This window comes from Nansenia antarctica, assembly GCF_963989245.1.
Source record: "Nansenia antarctica genome assembly, chromosome: 8".
NCBI classification, from domain to species: Eukaryota; Metazoa; Chordata; class Actinopteri; order Argentiniformes; family Microstomatidae; genus Nansenia; species Nansenia antarctica.
Genome location: NC_137678.1, coordinates 58,983,084 through 59,000,583, shown reverse-complemented (window position 1 = coordinate 59,000,583; position 17,500 = coordinate 58,983,084). Strand labels below are relative to the sequence as shown.

Sequence of the window (17,500 nt, the reverse complement as noted above, 5' to 3'; positions counted from 1 at the left end):
AAGTGTCGCAGTTAGCAGGTTTGAAATGTTCACAGTTGTATTTCAATATTGCACTTATGTTTACAATCTAGTAGCTGCCATCAAGTTGTCTAGATTGTCCAGGGCCTAGAACCGAGGTCTTTGCTGTGTTCAGGGCCTGAATGGCCCTAGGGTAGAAGCTGAGCTTCAGTCTATTTGTCCGTGCGGACATGGTCCTGAACCGCCTGCCTGAGCGCAGCCTAACAAAGTGTTCGTTCCTAGGGTGGGATGGGTCCCTGGAGATCTTGGTGGCCTTCCTGAGGCAGCGTGTGTTGTACAGCTCTTCCAGAGAGGGGAGGGGGGCGCCGATGATCTTCTGGGCCGATCTCACGACTCTCTGTAGCGCTTTCCTCTCTGCGGCTGTGCAGCTGGAGAACCACACGCAAATGCAGTAGGTGAGGATGCTCTCCACTGTGCAGCGGTAGAAGGTCACAAGCAGCTCCTGTCTAAGGTGGTATTTCCTGAGGATTCTCAGGAAGTAGAGCCGCTGTTGTGCCTTCTTGATGATGGCTGCTGTGTTGGTCCTCCAGGACAGGTCCTCCTGTATGTGCACCCCCAGGAATCGGAGAGTTGAGACTCTCTCCACGCTCCCTCCATCAACTAGCAGGGGCTGGACCTCAGATTTTTTCCTCCTGAAGTCCACGATGTTTTCCTGTTTTTTCCTGTTTTTCAGTCCATCTTAATGCAATAACAATAGTCCATGTCGTTTTGGAATGAATATCTTTGTGTTTATAGGGTAGGAATCATCAATTACAAATAATCATTCAACTTAAAATAAAGTTAATCATTACAATAAACTTGATGCAGCCACTATTCTTTGATTGATTGATTGATTGAAAACTTTATTAGAAGATTTGCAGAAGTAGGTACATGAAAGTACATATTACATACAAGGTCAACTAACAGGATAAAAACCCAAGAAAGCCACTGGCTTATTTCAATTGGGGTCCTTGATTCTCAATTCATCGTTACATGTAAGACCGACAAAACAAACTAGTACTATCTACAAGATAATACAGACAAATAACTATTACTATCTACAAGATAAAAACACATCCATCATGGGAAGAACAATACAACAAAACATCAGGTATGTACAGCGGGTAGGACAGGTGGGGACATACACCACAGGTGGGGGCGGGGGACAAAACACAAAGTATGTACAGTGGGTAGTTCGGGTCTTTTAATCTGATTTTTGATTTAGAGGGTCCAGTTACGGATTGCAGCCTCCTGTAAATGTTTTTTGAGAGTGGTTTTGAAGGTGGGCAGTGTTTTGCACTCCTTTAAGATTATAGGAAGGGCGTTCCACATTTTTACTGCATAGTTTGCAAACGAGTTTAACCCCTTGTTTGTGGTGCAACGCGGTTGAACGTGGTTCGTGGAGCTTCCTCTGGTGTTGTATGTGTGGACGTTGTTCACTTTTTGGAAGTATGTTGACAGGTACTTGGGTGTCTTTGTGGTGTAGCGAATCTTGAAGACCAGGCCCAGTGCAAGCTGCTGCACTCTGTCAACTACTCGTAGCCAGTCAAGGCTCAAAAAATGAGCAGCGGTTAGATGTGTCCTAGGGTTGAGGCCTAGCAGAAGCCTAACCAGTTTATTTTGGGCTGTCTGGAGTCTTGTTTTATGGGCCTTTGTGGTTCTATAGTACCATGATGTTACGGCATAGTCGAAGTGACATTGAATGAGAGCTCCTGATAGGGTCCTCAGTGTGTTTTTACTGACAAGTGAGGATATCCTGTACAAGAATCTAGTTCTATGGTTCACTTTTTTGATTACTTTTGCTGCCATTTTATCTCCGGAAAGATTTGCCTCAAAGATGGAGCCCAGGTTTTCTTGTGATATTAATGTTACCCACTTTTATTTTAAAATGTTCAGCCTTTCTGAGTTTAGATGGGGATCCGTATAGGATGGTTTCAGTTTTACCTAGGTGTATTGATAGTTTATTGTCAGCTAGCCAGATGCAGATTCTACTCAGTTCAGTGCTTAGCGCTTTTTCCACCTGCAATATGTCCCTGTCAGAGACCAGCAGAGCCGAGTCATCCGCGAACAGGAACAAATTGCAATCACATGCTGATGACATGTCATTCACATATATTAGGAACAGTAAGGGTCCCAATATGCTTCCTTGTGGAACGCCGCAGGTCACTGGGAGGGGGGGGGACAGTGTTCCGTTCACACTAACCACCTGTTCCCTCCCCTCTAAGTAGGATTGCATCCAGCTCACCGATGTTCTATCGAACCCAATTGCTTTCAGTTTATCTAACAATATGTGGTGATCTACTGTGTCGAAGGCCTTCTGGAGGTCCAGCATGACCATGCCGCAGTACTTGCCCGAGTCCACCTCATGGTTGATGTGGTCGTTCAAATAGAGAAGGCATGTGTCAGTGGAATGGGATGTTCTGAATCCTGATTGAAATTCATACATCAGATTTTTTTCGGTAAGGTACCTATCAACCTGTTCATAAACTATTTTTTCCATAAGTTTCGAGATGGAATTAAGAATAGAAACAGGTCGGTAGTTGCCTGGGTCTAATTTGCTTCCTTTTTTATACAGTGGGGTTACCCTTGCTATTTTAAAGTCAAGGGGGACGTGTCCCTGTTTGATGGAGAGGTTTATTATGTGGGTGATGATTGGGGTAATGGAGGCAGCTGAGTCTTTTAGAAATCTGGCTGGAATATTGTCATGGCCCGTGGCCTTTTCTGAGTGTAGAGCGCCCAGCTTTTTAAACACCTCATCGTTTGACACCATGGAGAGTTTAAAATCATCTTTGCGTACACCCAGTTTATTGTAGAACGCACGGATGTGCTCTACACCATAACGCCCTGAGTGGGGTGGTAGATTGTTAACTAATTTAGTGGCTATGGTTGTAAAGAAAGTGTTTAAGCACTTAGCCACATCCAGCTTGTCTGTAAGGAGAGAATCTCCAGATTTTATGCTGATGTTTGTAGACCTGGTTTTGAGTTTTTGGCTGCAACCTAGTTGGCTATTAAGTAGCTTCCAAAGGTCACGTGGTTTGTTTAAGTTTTCTTCGATTTTGTTATCGAGGTATTCTTTCTTAGCAGATTTGGTCATGGTAATTACCTGATTGCATAGTTTGTTGCATTGTTTTTTAATTTTCTCAAAGTGGGTTTTGTGATCTTCGTTTAAGTGTTTCACTCATTTTGATTTGCATTTTTGAACTTCTTCACACAAGAGATGGTGCCTGAAATGTAGTTGAGGTATTTCTGTATTTAAATGTATATATATATACATATATATGTATATATATATATATATATATATACATATATATATATATATATATATATATATATATATATATATATATATATATATATATATATTGATATAACGAACAGTACTACCTCCATAAGTCAGCTTCTTCTTCTTTTCAGTTTGAATGGTGGTTTGCGACCAACTTGAGGCGCATTACCGCCACCTACCGGACTGTGTTTGGACGTGGGCGGATTTGGAACACTTATTGGGCTGGTATTCATCGGACCAATCTGGCAACACTGTAGGCTGGAGGATAAATAGCTCCAAGCACGACAACACTGTTTACGGTCTCAACCATGGATATCAACACATTCACTGCTGCCGGTAAGATGATCGACAGCGGAGAACTTATGATGTCGTTCATCAATGACTACAACCATTGCGGCAATTATGGTGGCGACTACAACTCGGAATCTGTAGATGATGATGGTGAAAACGAGGACGAGGTTTCCTTCCACGACAGTGACAGTAGTTGTGTCTCCTCTGACGAGGAGGAGGAGATCGGGGCTGACGCGCGGATAGAAACGGAGATGGACTTAATACGAAGATTTGTTTGCAATTGCCAGAGGAGACGTATCAAAACGAATACGGAACAACAGATCTCTTGCACCCAAAGGCTGTCCCCTGAACTGATCTGCCAGACCAGACTGAAGACGGCCTCTCTGTCATCAGATAACAGAGACATGCTTATTATGGGGACTCTGCTGTCGTCCATGAACTGTTCAGAGATGACCCAAGCCTCCAAGTGTCTGCCGAAGAAACGCACGCTCAACAGGACCACCTACACCATCCACGGCACTGTCGTGTGCCGTAGCACTTTCTGCTTTATACTCGGGTGACTTTCCATTTCCTGATACCTTGCATGTTTAACAACGGTGTGTTGTTGTAGTTGTGTGTAGCTTGTTGTGTTTGTGTTCTGTAGTAGCTGCTTGTTTTGGAGCAGCTGGCCGCTCGGTAACCTGAGCTGGTACGTTTTGTTCCGGATCAAAACTATCGTGTACCGTAAAACAACTTCCTGCTGTGTCTGCAGGGTTCCACTGGTCCATGAAATCCTTGAAAGTTTGTGAATTTGAGAAAGAAATCAAGGCCGTAAAAGTTTTTGAAAATAGACATGGGTCATTAAAAGTGCTTGAATCTCCCCCGTCTCTCTCTCTCTCTCTCTCTCTCTCTCTCTCTCTCTCTCTCTCTCTCTCTCTCTCAAATAAATGTTACTTAGCTCGTAGACTACTGAATACGTCTCTGTATTGCTTAACTTTACACATATTTCACAATATATTATTGTTTAGCTGTGCTGTGGTAGAGAAGGCAAGAGACCATCTAGTGTTCACACATTCAAGCCTCTCTTTTTAATTGTTGTCTGTGAGCGGATAGTTCCTATTATATCAATTCTCATTTAGATCTGTCTCAAACTATGCCGTGTTGGGTCCTTGAATTTGAGGGAATTGAGTCTTGAAAGTCCTTGAAATGTGCTTGAATGTGATGTTTCAGAAGGTGTGGGAACCCTGTGTATACTAGTTGGTTAACGCTAGACGGGACCCGGGGCCCATTCCACTAAGGTCGATTATCTTCTAAGCCTCGATAATGTTAGCTTGCGTTCGGTTCCATCAATGTGGCTCAAATAATTCGCTGCTTGGTTGAGCTCCTTCTGAGTCAGATATAATTAGCCTGGTCGCGACCAGGCTAAAAGACTGGCTATAGTAATACGTGCGTCAAAAAAGGCTCACAGGCGGAAACTAAACCCCGAACGACAGTTCCTCATGTGTCTTTTAGGATATTAGTTCCACTTCCCACTTCACACGAGATAGATAGATTAGATAGTTTGACTGTGTGATAGATAGATAATTTGATATTTTGAAAGTGCGATCGATAGATAGTTTGATTGTGTGATAGATAACTTGATATTTTGAAAGTGTGATAGATAGATCGATAGATCAATAAAGAAAAGAGTGTAAAAAAAAAAGAGTAATTGTCTCAACTTGCATTGCTGTCATCACAGCGTTCTGGTTGGCGCAGTGGTTAAGGCAGCCGGCTAGAGTTCCAAAGGTTGCGTGTTCGAGACTTGACTAAGTGATTATTTTTATTTTTTTACATTTAACCGAAGATTTCATGCAAAGGCTTCAAACACCATTGTAATCGTGTCAGTTCTTGTAAATTAGCCTGCACCATAATTTTATAGCCTACATACTTTTTTAGATGAGATTTTAGATTAGATTCAGACAACGAAATGCAGTAAAAAGTGTGTCCGAAGAGGGATTTGAACCACCGATATAAAATGACGAATAAATCCTATGGCAGCGGTCGATACCACTAGGCCATTGTGGCAATATGACGGTTTGTAGCCTGCTGCTGATATCACCACAGTAGTAAATATTCATTTATTAAAATATTAACATATAACAATAACTGGGGCTAGTATGACCTACGCATTTAATCGGTCAGCAATTTCTTGCCAAACCATTTCCCTCGCCTTGTTAATTGCGGCAGTATTGCACTATTTTACATCTTATTTTTCCGTCTTCATAAAAATCAATAATTCGGAATGCTGCGCAAATGTAGTACCCCTGCAGAGTGGAGTATCTTCATTTCGACAGATCGACTCTTCGGGGCTCTTTATGTCTGCGTGCACGCGCCCAAGATTTGTAAGCCTGTCTTCTGTGAACACTCATCACACAAGCCTGATCCTCGTTCGAGGAATCACCTGAGGCTTGAATTCCAATCCCGAGTTGCCTGATCGCCGCATTTATTTCAATCGCCGCTATACTGATCCACCTTTAGTGGAATGGCCCCCCAGTCTGAAACCAGTGTGTTTGTTTGTTTGTTTGTTTGTTTTGTTCAGGGTCAGCGACCGAACTCTCTTCACCATCACCAAGTACTACAGGGAGCATGGTGGGGTACCCCGCGGCACGAGGTGTGGACAGAAGAAAAACACACCAAGAAAAAGAACCCAAAAGACACAAAAACCACCTGGACCGTGTTAAAACCATATGGGCCGTGTTCGTAAATTCGCAGGAACGCACACTGGGTTCGACGTCATAAAGGGACCATGTCATTTGATTGGACAAGAGGCAGTCACGTGGACGCTCCGACACTCTCAGAGCGAATTTCCGAACGCGGCCCTGGGCAGCTGAGAACATGACTGTTTGCTCTTATTAAGTCATTTATTTTATTTTATTTTATTATTTTACTTACCAGTTGCCTTCTGCCTCCTTGTGTTGATTTTGTCTGTTTGGTGAGCCGAAGACAATTTTCCACCGTGGTGGACAATAAAGTTATATTCAATTTCAATTTCTTCATTTACAATTGTCTGTTATATTCATATAGGGTTTTATTTTCGACATGTATCAATGTACAGTACAATAGCTATGAAAAACACAAAGCCTGCTCACTTGTTTTTTCATTAAAAGTTACAAAAACAAAAACAAAAAAAACAAAAAAGCCAGAGAATTAAGTTGGCTGATTAGCCTAGGTAGTAACGTTAGCTATAGCTAGCTATCTATGAACCAGACAAGTGTAATGGGATTCTAACTAGGGGCGATGACCTTTTTTCGGAGCGGGGAACATAGGACCCCTTTTCAGGAGGGAGCTATGGTACTGAGGAACATAGGGATGACCCCCCTAGTTAGAATGTCCTGGGTGTGCGGGGTCAGCCATGATCTTCCTGGCCCTCCCCAGAGCATTCTGAAACCTCCTTGTTAAAGCATATTCTATAAACATGTTAAAGCATATTCTATAAACATGTTAAAGCATATTCTATAAACATGTTAAAGCATATTCTATAAACATGTTTAAGCATATTCTATAAACATGATAAAGCATATTCTATAAACATGTTTAAGCATATTCTATAAACATGTTTAAGCATATTCTATAAACATGATAAAGCATATTCTATAAACATGTTAAAGCATATTCTATAAACATGTTTAAGCATATTCTATAAACATGTTAAAGCATATTCTATAAACATGTTAAAGCATATTCTATAAACATGTTAAAGCATATTCTATAAACATGTTAAAGCATATTCTATAAACATGTTTAAGCATATTCTATAAACATGTTAAAGCATATTCTATAAACATGTTAAAGCATATTCTATAAACATGTTAAAGCATATTCTAAAAACATGTTAAAGCATATTCTATAAACATGTTAAAGCATATTCTATAAACATGTTAAAGCATATTCTATAAACATGTTTAAGCATATTCTATAAACATGTTTAAGCATATTCTATAAACATGTTAAAGCATATTCTATAAACATGTTAAAGCATATTCTATAAACATGTTAAAGCATATTCTATAAACATGTTAAAGCATATTCTATAAACATGTTTAAGCATATTCTATAAACATGTTAAAGCATATTCTATGAACATGTTAAAGCATATTCTATAAACATGTTAAAGCATATTCTATAAACATGTTAAAGCATATTCTAAAAACATGTTAAAGCATATTCTATAAACATGTTAAAGCATATTCTATAAACATGTTAAAGCATATTCTATAAACATGTTTAAGCATATTCTATAAACATGTTTAAGCATATTCTATAAACATGTTTAAGCATATTCTATAAACATGTTTAAGCATATTCTATAAACATGTTTAAGCATATTCTATAAACATGTTTAAGCATATTCTATAAACATGTTAAAGCATATTCTATAAACATGTTTAAGCATATTCTATAAACATGTTTAAGCATATTCTATAAACATGTTTAAGCATATTCTATAAACATGTTAAAGCATATTCTATAAACATGTTTAAGCATATTCCATAAACATGTTAAAGCATATTCTATAAACATGTTTAAGCATATTCTATAAACATGTTTAAGCATATTCTATAAACATGTTTAAGCATATTCTATAAACATGTTTAAGCATATTCTATAAACATGTTAAAGCATATTCTATAAACATGTTTAAGCATATTCCATAAACATGTTAAAGCATATTCTATAAACATGTTTAAGCATATTCTATAAACATGTTTAAGCATATTCTATAAACATGATAAAGCATATTCTAAAAACATGATAAAGCATATTCTAAAAACATGTTAAAGCATATTCTATAAACATGTTAAAGCATATTCTATAAACATGTTAAAGCATATTCTATAAACATGTTAAAGCATATTCTATAAACATGTTAAAGCATATTCTATAAACATGTTAAAGCATATTCTATAAACATGATAAAGCATATTCTATAAACATGTTTAAGCATATTCTATAAACATGATTAAGCATATTCTATAAACATGATAAAGCATATTCTATAAACATGATAAAGCATATTCTATAAACATGTTAAAGCATATTCTAAAAACATGTTAAAGCATATGTGACATGGTTTGAAATGACCAAAAAGCTTCTTTTTTTTCTTTTCTGTTTTTTTGCATAATTATAAAAGTGTTGAAGAGCCCATTTGATATAACAAACAACTATATAGCTATAACTATAAATACTTTTAGTAATACCTAATTACTGTAGAGTAGTGGGGATTACTCACCGAATCCATGTTTTGATGGATGTTTTCAATGTTTTGGCTTGACTCGCGAGTGTGTCATTGATTTTCAACAACATTGACATTCATGTAAAATGATGTAAACACCATCATATTTCACCCAGGCCAGGATTCCATAGTGCACTATTAGCATTGGATCCATGCTCTCTGGGCTGGTGTTGACTACGTAACAATGGGCATTTTCCGGTAATTAAAAGGACCAGGGAGTTATAACCTGTCACTGATGTGTCTTATAACCTGTCTCTGATGTGAGTTATAACCTGTCACTGGTGTGTGTTATAACCTGTCTCTGATGTGTCTTATAACCTGTCAATGGTGTGTTATAAGTTAACCTTTAACTGGTGTGTGTGTGTGTGTGTGTGTGTGTGTGTGTGTGTGTGTGTGTGTGTGTTATAACCTTTATACTGGTGTTTGTTATAACCTTGTTGTTTGTTATAACCGGTCACTGATGTTATTGTTTGCTAGAAATGAAACTCAGCCTAATGCTAGGTGGTAAGGTGTCATATGTTAATACAACCCTGCCCATCGATAGATAAGAGTGTTATCTGTTCAAACCAGGATGGGGGTGAGTCTGCAACACACCTTTGCTCAGCAAAACAGAGACAACAACATTACCTCCTCTACTCTCACCCAACTACAAGGTAAGAACTCTCTAAAGGCTAAAAAGTTAGAATTCTGATACATAATATAACATGATATAATTGTGGCATTGGAACTATGTATTGTAATGAATATGTCAACTGAATTTAGACAATGGTGAGGGAATTAGGGTCTGGATGTAGCATCTGAAGTTTTACATAGAATGTTATACATTTTATACATACACTGAAGTTTATACATAGTCTTAAAAAAGCCTTTAAGTCTATGTAGTATATTTTACTTGAACACACACAAATACATGGATTGTATATGGTATGGGCCTGTATGCTATGAAGGGCCTGTTCTCCTGACAATGGGGGTTTTATGACACCTTGTAAATACATCCTTTGTCTTAGTACTGTATATGTACAGTACAATATGTATCTACAGTACTTAATATGTTTACTTCCTGTGAATCTGACTTGAACTTTAACCTGGAATGACTTGTAGGCCAGGTGACATCATTGTGGGGTCTCCTACTTTTCACACCTCAAGCATCTACAGTAAACATGAATGAATGAATGAATGAATGAATGAATGGTCTTTATTGTCATTGCTACAGTACAGGTACCATACAACGAAATTTAGGAGGGGTGGCTCCCCTGGTGTTAGGAAAGAAAAGAAAAACTAAAAAAAACACAAGGGAAGGAGCTGGTTTACATAAATAAAGGCTATGTACACTATCCACTATACTATACTGTACAGATAGACGACTAGGGTTGTCATATTGCACATAGTGTTATTGCACATTCATTTAAAGTGTTGCAGTTGATTGGGCCATTGGGACAACATTGGGGACAACATTGGGCCAACATGATTGGGCCATTGTTGAAGTTACATATTTGCATACGAAAAGGTATAAACTTGGGGGCAAACATCAGCCCCCTCTCTCTCATCTTGACCACGCAGCTTCTCTCTCTCTCTCTCTCTCTCTCTCTCTCTCTCTCTCTCTCTCTCTCTCTCTCTCTCTCTCTCTCTCTCTCTCTCTCTCTCCTCTACAGAATCCAGCTCTGATACCTGTATACTTTTGTACTTTAAATAAATAGTCTTAAACTCAGAATTGATTCTGCGATTCATAACCAACAAGAGAAATTAACTACATCTAAAATCCAGCAATCCGATTTATAAGGCCTAAATAGGTCTTACATTTCAGTTATTCGGTCTAAAAATGAGGTGCTAGGTCTTAAAAAAGAGATTAGCTTATCCTGCAAGGAAATCAGTCCGACCACATCTATTTACGCAGAAATGAATCAAGCCGGAACCAAATAAATGCCAATTCGCTTCCTTTTTTGTCTTGACAAAAAGCTATCATATGGTGTCGCGAATAGGTCAAAAATTATATTCAAAGAGGTCTAAAACATTTCTAAAAAGGTCTTAAATTCGACTTGTTGAAACTTGTAGGAACCCTGTGTTTACATTAGGTGTAATGACAGATAAAGAAACGTATTACAGGATCTTATTTTACTGAACAAAATGAACAATTATTTACTTAGAAACACGGTTAAGTAGTAGTTGCCACTTGTGTTAAATTCAGTCAATACCAGAAAATCTCCATAGTTAAATAGTCAATACCAGAGAATCTCCATCGTTAAATAGTCAATACCAGAGAATCTCCATTGTTAAATAAGCAATATCACACGAGAGGGAGTGCTGTTATACTGAATATCAACAGGGCTGATTGGGTCGTAGGTACGAGGCCGCAGGCTCAGTATAACAGCACGACCTCGAGTGTGATATTGCTTTTATACAACAGTTCTACAGCGCAATTTATTAGTTAACAGTAATAAGTGACAACAGATTATGATTTGTTTGTTTATTTAAATCATTTATTTTGGCTCTGTCAACAAAAAATAGTTCCGCAACTGGACTGTTGCCTAGTAACCTGAACACAAACATCTGCAGGCTAGCTACTTTGATATTAACGGTTATTTCGGAGTGATACCTATAGTTAAAAGTCCCAGTGCTGTTATACTGTATATCAGCACTCATGGAATGCCTCTTGTCCAATCAAATTACTTGGTCGGAACTAACTGTTGTATAAATAGTCAATACCAGAATCCCTCTTTTTTTTTATTATCAGAAAATAATGTCCATACACATTTGAATACAAGATTGTGATTTCTCTTTTCAACCAGCATGGATCAGACTTTGAAAACCAGGCTGGAACATCTGGAGTGCCACTTCACCTGGAAGCTGGACTACAGCAAGTCCAAACTGGAGAGACTCCGAGAGACAATGATTGACATTGAGGGTGAAGGTGGTAAATGCAGCTGGTTGGCTTACCTGTACAACCTCCTGGCCTACCTGCACTATGCGCTGGGCAGCCGGGCGGATGCTCTTAGCTGCCTCAGGAAGGCGTATGAGGCCATTCGCCAGAGCAGCCCAGAGGACAAGGGTGCAATGCTAATAGTGCACTATGGGATCCTGGCCTGGGTGCGCTATGACTTAGGCCAGCTGGCAGAGAGCCAGAGATACGTGGAGGAGGTCGAGGGACTGATGCGGGACAACCCCTCCCCCTCTCCCACCCCAGGAGACCTGCACCCAACGGTGTGTGGAGAAAAAGCCTGGACCTTGAACAAGTTCAACCTGGAGAGGAGGAGGGAAGGGCTGGATTGTTTCCGGATGGCTTTGAGAGGCGACCCTGAGAATGCGGGGCTTCACTGCGGCGTCGCCATAGCGATGGACAAATCCTTTGAATACGGAAGCCAGATTCCGCCTGAGCAGAAACGCGAGGTGTTCGAGCAACTGAAGCGAGCTAGGGAGATCGATCCTCATAACACGACCGGCACAGTGCTTTACCTGAGGAGACTCGCTGACGAGGACAAGGACAAGGCACGTCAACTTGCTGAGGAGATAACAGAGAGGCCGATTGAGGATTTAGGTGGATTCGGACAGTTACTCAGGTTTTTCAGAGATCACGTCTCTCAAGATAAAGCCATTGAGGTAGCGACGAAGGCTCTGGAGAGTCAACCTCATCTGCGTCAACTGAAGAAGCGCCTTGCGGAGTGTTACAAATGGAAGGTTTTCTCTCGTCAGAATGAGGCTCCAACAGCAATGACGGAAAGTCTGATTGAAAGAGCTGTCAACTTGTACGAAGAGGTAGCTACACTATACCCAAAATCCCAACTATTCAAGGTGGACCTGGCAACAATGTATACAAAATCTGGCCAAATTGAGAGAGCAGATCAGATCTACCAGGAATTGCTTGATAAGAATGGACAAGAACCATCTGATGAACAAGACCTCTACTACATGTATGCCAATCATCTGTATTTTGTCAAAAAATCTGTTTCTCAGTCGATTGATATCCACAAAAAGGTAGCAAAAATCATGGTACCTTCTGTAGTTCGTGACAGAAGCATTCGTATTTTGCAGTCAACTGTTAGTAAAGGGAGGAATAGAAGGTGTCAAGAAATCGAGGACTTCCTGGATTGCCTTGACTTCGCTGTCGCTCAGTCCTAGATCTATTCCTCCACCCATCCTGAACTCATCAATCATTTGTATGATATTATATGTAAAGTAATGTCAGAGAGACATACCTGTGAAGATGTTTACGTATGGGCAGTCAGAAAACAACGTTTTTACAAATCAGGCAACGTCAACTGGCAGGGGAATTCAAATTAGCTTTGGGACAACTTACCCTCATCCTAAGCACTTTAAAGATATTCCTAACCCTAACCCTAACACTTAATGTTAATTCATAATACTGCCTAACTATCACAGTATCACTAAGCCATTGTTAACATGCATTGTGGAAACGATGAAGCTGTTATGTCTTCACACGGACGTTACAATCTGTTAGGATCTGTACGTTACTTTTCGTACGATATGATAGAAATTATTGATGAGATCACGTTGCTCCATCTCCTATCAAGTGGAAGTTGATATGTGTGAATTTACAGGATATGTACATCAAGGTTGACTACGTATGTCACAACCAGGGGAGGCTGGTGGAGGTAGAAGAGGAGGAATGGTATCAAACACACGTTTAATTTCATCCCATGAACTACAGTGAGCCCGTCCTCCGATTTCTACCTCCACCAGCCTCCCTTGGTCACAGCCCTGCCCCCGGAGAGCTAAGGATGTGCATGCTTTTGTTCCTGCCCTGCTCTAGAACACTGATCACTGGTTACGCTGCTCGCAAATTATCTCAAATATGGAGGAATCAACATTGTGTTTAAATTGTTCAAATCCATGGATCACATCACCAACATAGTATATTAACTAAAAACTAATCGTCTTAACACATTCTTTTAAATTATAGACTCAAGCAAGCATCACGTAATATAAAACGCTAGGCTATGGTGTTATTACTTTTTGTTTGTCTTCAATCTTGGCAGTGTGGGAGAACAATTCTGTTTCCTTGGAAATAATAAACGTATTCTAACAAGGTTCCGACTGTCTTACGTAAATGTGTTGTTTATATATTACATTTACATTTTTTACATTTAGCAGCAGACGCCTTTATACAAAGTGACGTACAACAAATACATTTGTCTCAGTAAGTGAATCATCTATCCATTAGTCATCGCAAGAAAAGTAATGTCTGCTCAGGCCAGAGGCTATTGGCCACTATTGGTTACAATGCTAGAAGGAAGATTAAAGAAGATGAAAGATTTTAAATTATTATTATTATTATTATTATATTTATTTAATATTATATATTATATTTAATATTATATTTGTAATATTATATTATATTTATTTAATAATGTATTATTATTATATATATATATATACAGTATATATGTTACGGTACATGTGGGAATACGGTACATGTGGAAAAACTAGGGTTAGGGTTAGGTGCTAGGGTGACTTGGTACATGCTGGCATGTCTAACCTTAACCCTAGCACCCTAGCACCTAACCCTAACCCTAGTTTTTCCACATGTACCGTATTCCCACATGTACCATAACATATATATATATATATATATACAGTAGAGAAAGTGTACATGGGGCGTACACAAAGGGAATCATGTCGGACTGGGAAGATGACGAGAACAGTGTTCAAACCAGAACACCTGCCGTCGCCAATAGTAATGAGAAGGAGAATGTGTGCTTCGGTGTGAGACATGCCAACAGGTTTGGAGGGAGTCGCACCGGCCCGTCGTGTGACAGTTGGAGGGGCCGAGATAGAGAGGTCTTCTCCGGGGGAGGGGGTAGAGAGGAGGGCAGGGACCGCGTGTTCTTCTCCGGGGGAGGGGGTCGAGAGGGGGGCAGGGACCAGGTGGTCTTCTCCGGGGGAGGGGGTAGAGAGGGGGGCAGGGACCGCGTGTTCTTCTCCGGGGGAGGGGGTCGCGGCGCCGGGGGAGGGGGTGGACGTGACGGGCCGGTGACTTTTAACGTGGAGAACTCCTCAATCGGAAGGGTTATAGGTAGGTATGTCTCACTCTCCCAACATGCGTCTAGCTAGCCAACATTATCTAGCAACATGTGCTGTGGTTGGCAGTGGAACGTCAGCTAGTCAGCTTCCCACACTGGAACAGACCGGACACGCACACACACACACACACACACACACACACACACACACACACACACACGCACACGCACACACACACGCACACGCACACGCACACACACACACACACACACACACACACACACACACACACACACACACACACACACACACACACACACACACACACACACACACTGTTCGCCTCCCACATGGCCAGAGTGGTATATATGATGTATATAATAATATAACCGTGTATACCACTCTGATCATGGCAGATCATAATTAGGATTATGTTTAGTTAGAATTAGGATTCTATTGTTATATCGGTATAACCCAATAGCAATAGAAATATACTGTGTCCAACTCACTGATGTAGACCATATCTGACTGCCTTGATGACGAGTGATGTGTTTTGTTTGACTGTGGTTCCACTGACGTGGATCTGAGTGTTTTGAGTGGCCCACCAACATTTTGGGGTTAATAAATGTCACTGAGTGTACTTACGTGAGGTTATTGTAAATTGTTTGATTTTTGTTTGAAAAATTGTTACGTTTTCTTTTGTATTTCACTTTTACAGTATGTTATGTAGTCTGCAAAATGAAATCTCCGACATGGCCAGAGTGGTATTCTATATGATGTATATAATATAACCGTGTATACCACTCTGATCATGGCCAGAGTGGTATTATATGATGTATATAATAATATAACCGTATATATACCACTCTGATCATGGCATGTCGCCGCTTTACTCGACAGGTCGCGGAGGAGCCAAGATACGCGAACTTGAAGAAAGCACCGGTGCTCGAATTAAGGCAAGTAGTTTGACAATAAGTCAGTATGTTGAGTGTACTGCAGTGGGGAGTTTGCTATAATATAACGACTGCGTCTACATGCACACCATATTCCTGTATTAATCGCAGGGGTGCAAACTTGTCATCTTTCTGCTAAATTAGCTGTTTTTATCTCAAAATATGTCATCCATTTGAATTGTGTAGATCTGCAAAAAAAAATATTGCCAAAGAATATTGTGGGGGGGGGGGTCCAAGTCTCATCCAAGTCACATGATGAGTGAGCTAACTAATCTTCCTGTCTGCTAAACTCTGCTGCTGTTGAAATAACGTTTAGCTTCAGGCAGCTAGGTACAATTCCAGACAGCATGGAGAAACACAGTCACATTAAACAGTGTTCGAAGTAATTCTGCAGGTGTTAAGGTCAGGGCTGCCGCTACTTACACATGCATCATTGTTAGACCACCGTTAGTGCTAGCGATATCTATTTAACACCATTAGTGCTAGCGGTATCCCCCCCCTAAGGTTAGCCGCCCAAAAAAATGTGTCACCTTTTTGGGCCATCACCAGTTTGCACCCCTGTAATCGTAATATGATCAATATTCGGAATATTGTGTCTGCGCATGCTCGATTCGCAGAGAATCCTGGGTTGTGTTGTTGTTGCCAGGGACTGCATAGCAACCACGATGGCGACTAGCAAGGGGCCAGCATTTTTGGAGTGAGGAGGAGACTGAAATAATGAAGGATTTAAATATCATGGGGTATATAGATGGAAGAAAACATAGAAATAATGACACTCAACGACCACAACCAAGCTATCCACACTAACGTTACTATAGTAACAACTACTTCCGGATGAATTCATCTGATAACGGGAATATGCCAATTAACATGTAAACAGAATACTCCAGTTGCTACAGCGCATGTAAACACCTTATTCAGAATATTACATTAACCCGAATATTGACCGTAATCGGAATATGGTGTGCATGTAAACATAGTCAATGTAGGTTTTACACCAGATAGCCTACTTAATAATAAATCCCAATATTTTCGTATCAAACCACAGTAACCATCTCTGACTATGTATGGCCTTCATCTCTGTATCTTCTATAAAACTGGTGTAACCATTTTTGCTTTAAATTGGCAAACTAATGAACTAATTTGTGAATGTCCATTGAGGTGAAATGTCCATCCCTGCGTGGCTGTGTGTAGATCAACAAGGGGGAGTATGAGGGGGAGGTGGTCATCTTCGGGACACCGGAGGTCCAGCAGAGAGCCAAGGAGATGATCGAGGCGCTGGTGACAGATAGCGGCCCCGGGTGCCGCAACGGTGAGATAAACATCGATAACAATGCTTGTTTGGATGAACAGAGCCTTTTTCTAGACACGTTATGGGGGAAATCACCTCATCCAGTTGCAATGTGACAGAGAAAGAGAGAGATGGGGCGGGGGGGGGGTTACATTTCTTTGTTTGAGATGTTTTAGAATTGTCCGACGTCAATAGAATAACTTGTGGTAACACCTGTACAGTCAAATATCCAAGACAGAGAACACTCTTGCCAAAGGTTCCTCATGCTAACTGCACCGCTGTCTGTCTGACTGGCTTTGGTTAGTTTTTTTCGTTCTCCCTGTCTGTTCTTTCAGGTCCTGGGAGGGGTGGTGGGTATGGAGGGGGAGGTGGTGGTGGTGGTGGTGGGGGGTATGAAGGTGGAGGTGGAGGGGGAGGTGGTGGTGGGGGGTATGGAGGTGGAGGTGGAGGGGGAG

At 40.4% G+C, this 17,500-nt stretch overlaps 1 protein-coding gene and 1 pseudogene across 2 annotated transcripts in view; both read left to right on the top strand.

Moving 5' to 3' along the window:
• The window catches only part of LOC308164502 (polyamine-transporting ATPase 13A3-like), a 121,281-nt pseudogene that overhangs the window by 61,296 nt on the left and 42,485 nt on the right, over positions 1 to 17,500 (top strand). The window lies entirely within an intron of this gene.
• LOC308163538 (putative ATP-dependent RNA helicase DDX53) overlaps positions 14,454 to 17,500 on the top strand; it is a gene marked incomplete at both ends in the record, with an annotated part of 11,693 nt that continues 8,646 nt past the window's right edge. The window contains 3 exons of the mRNA XM_080537713.1: positions 14,454 to 14,853; positions 15,702 to 15,757; positions 16,949 to 17,066. Coding sequence (XP_080393839.1) covers positions 14,454 to 14,853; positions 15,702 to 15,757; positions 16,949 to 17,066 — 574 coding nt within the window. The remainder of the gene's footprint in view (positions 14,854 to 15,701; positions 15,758 to 16,948; positions 17,067 to 17,500) is intronic.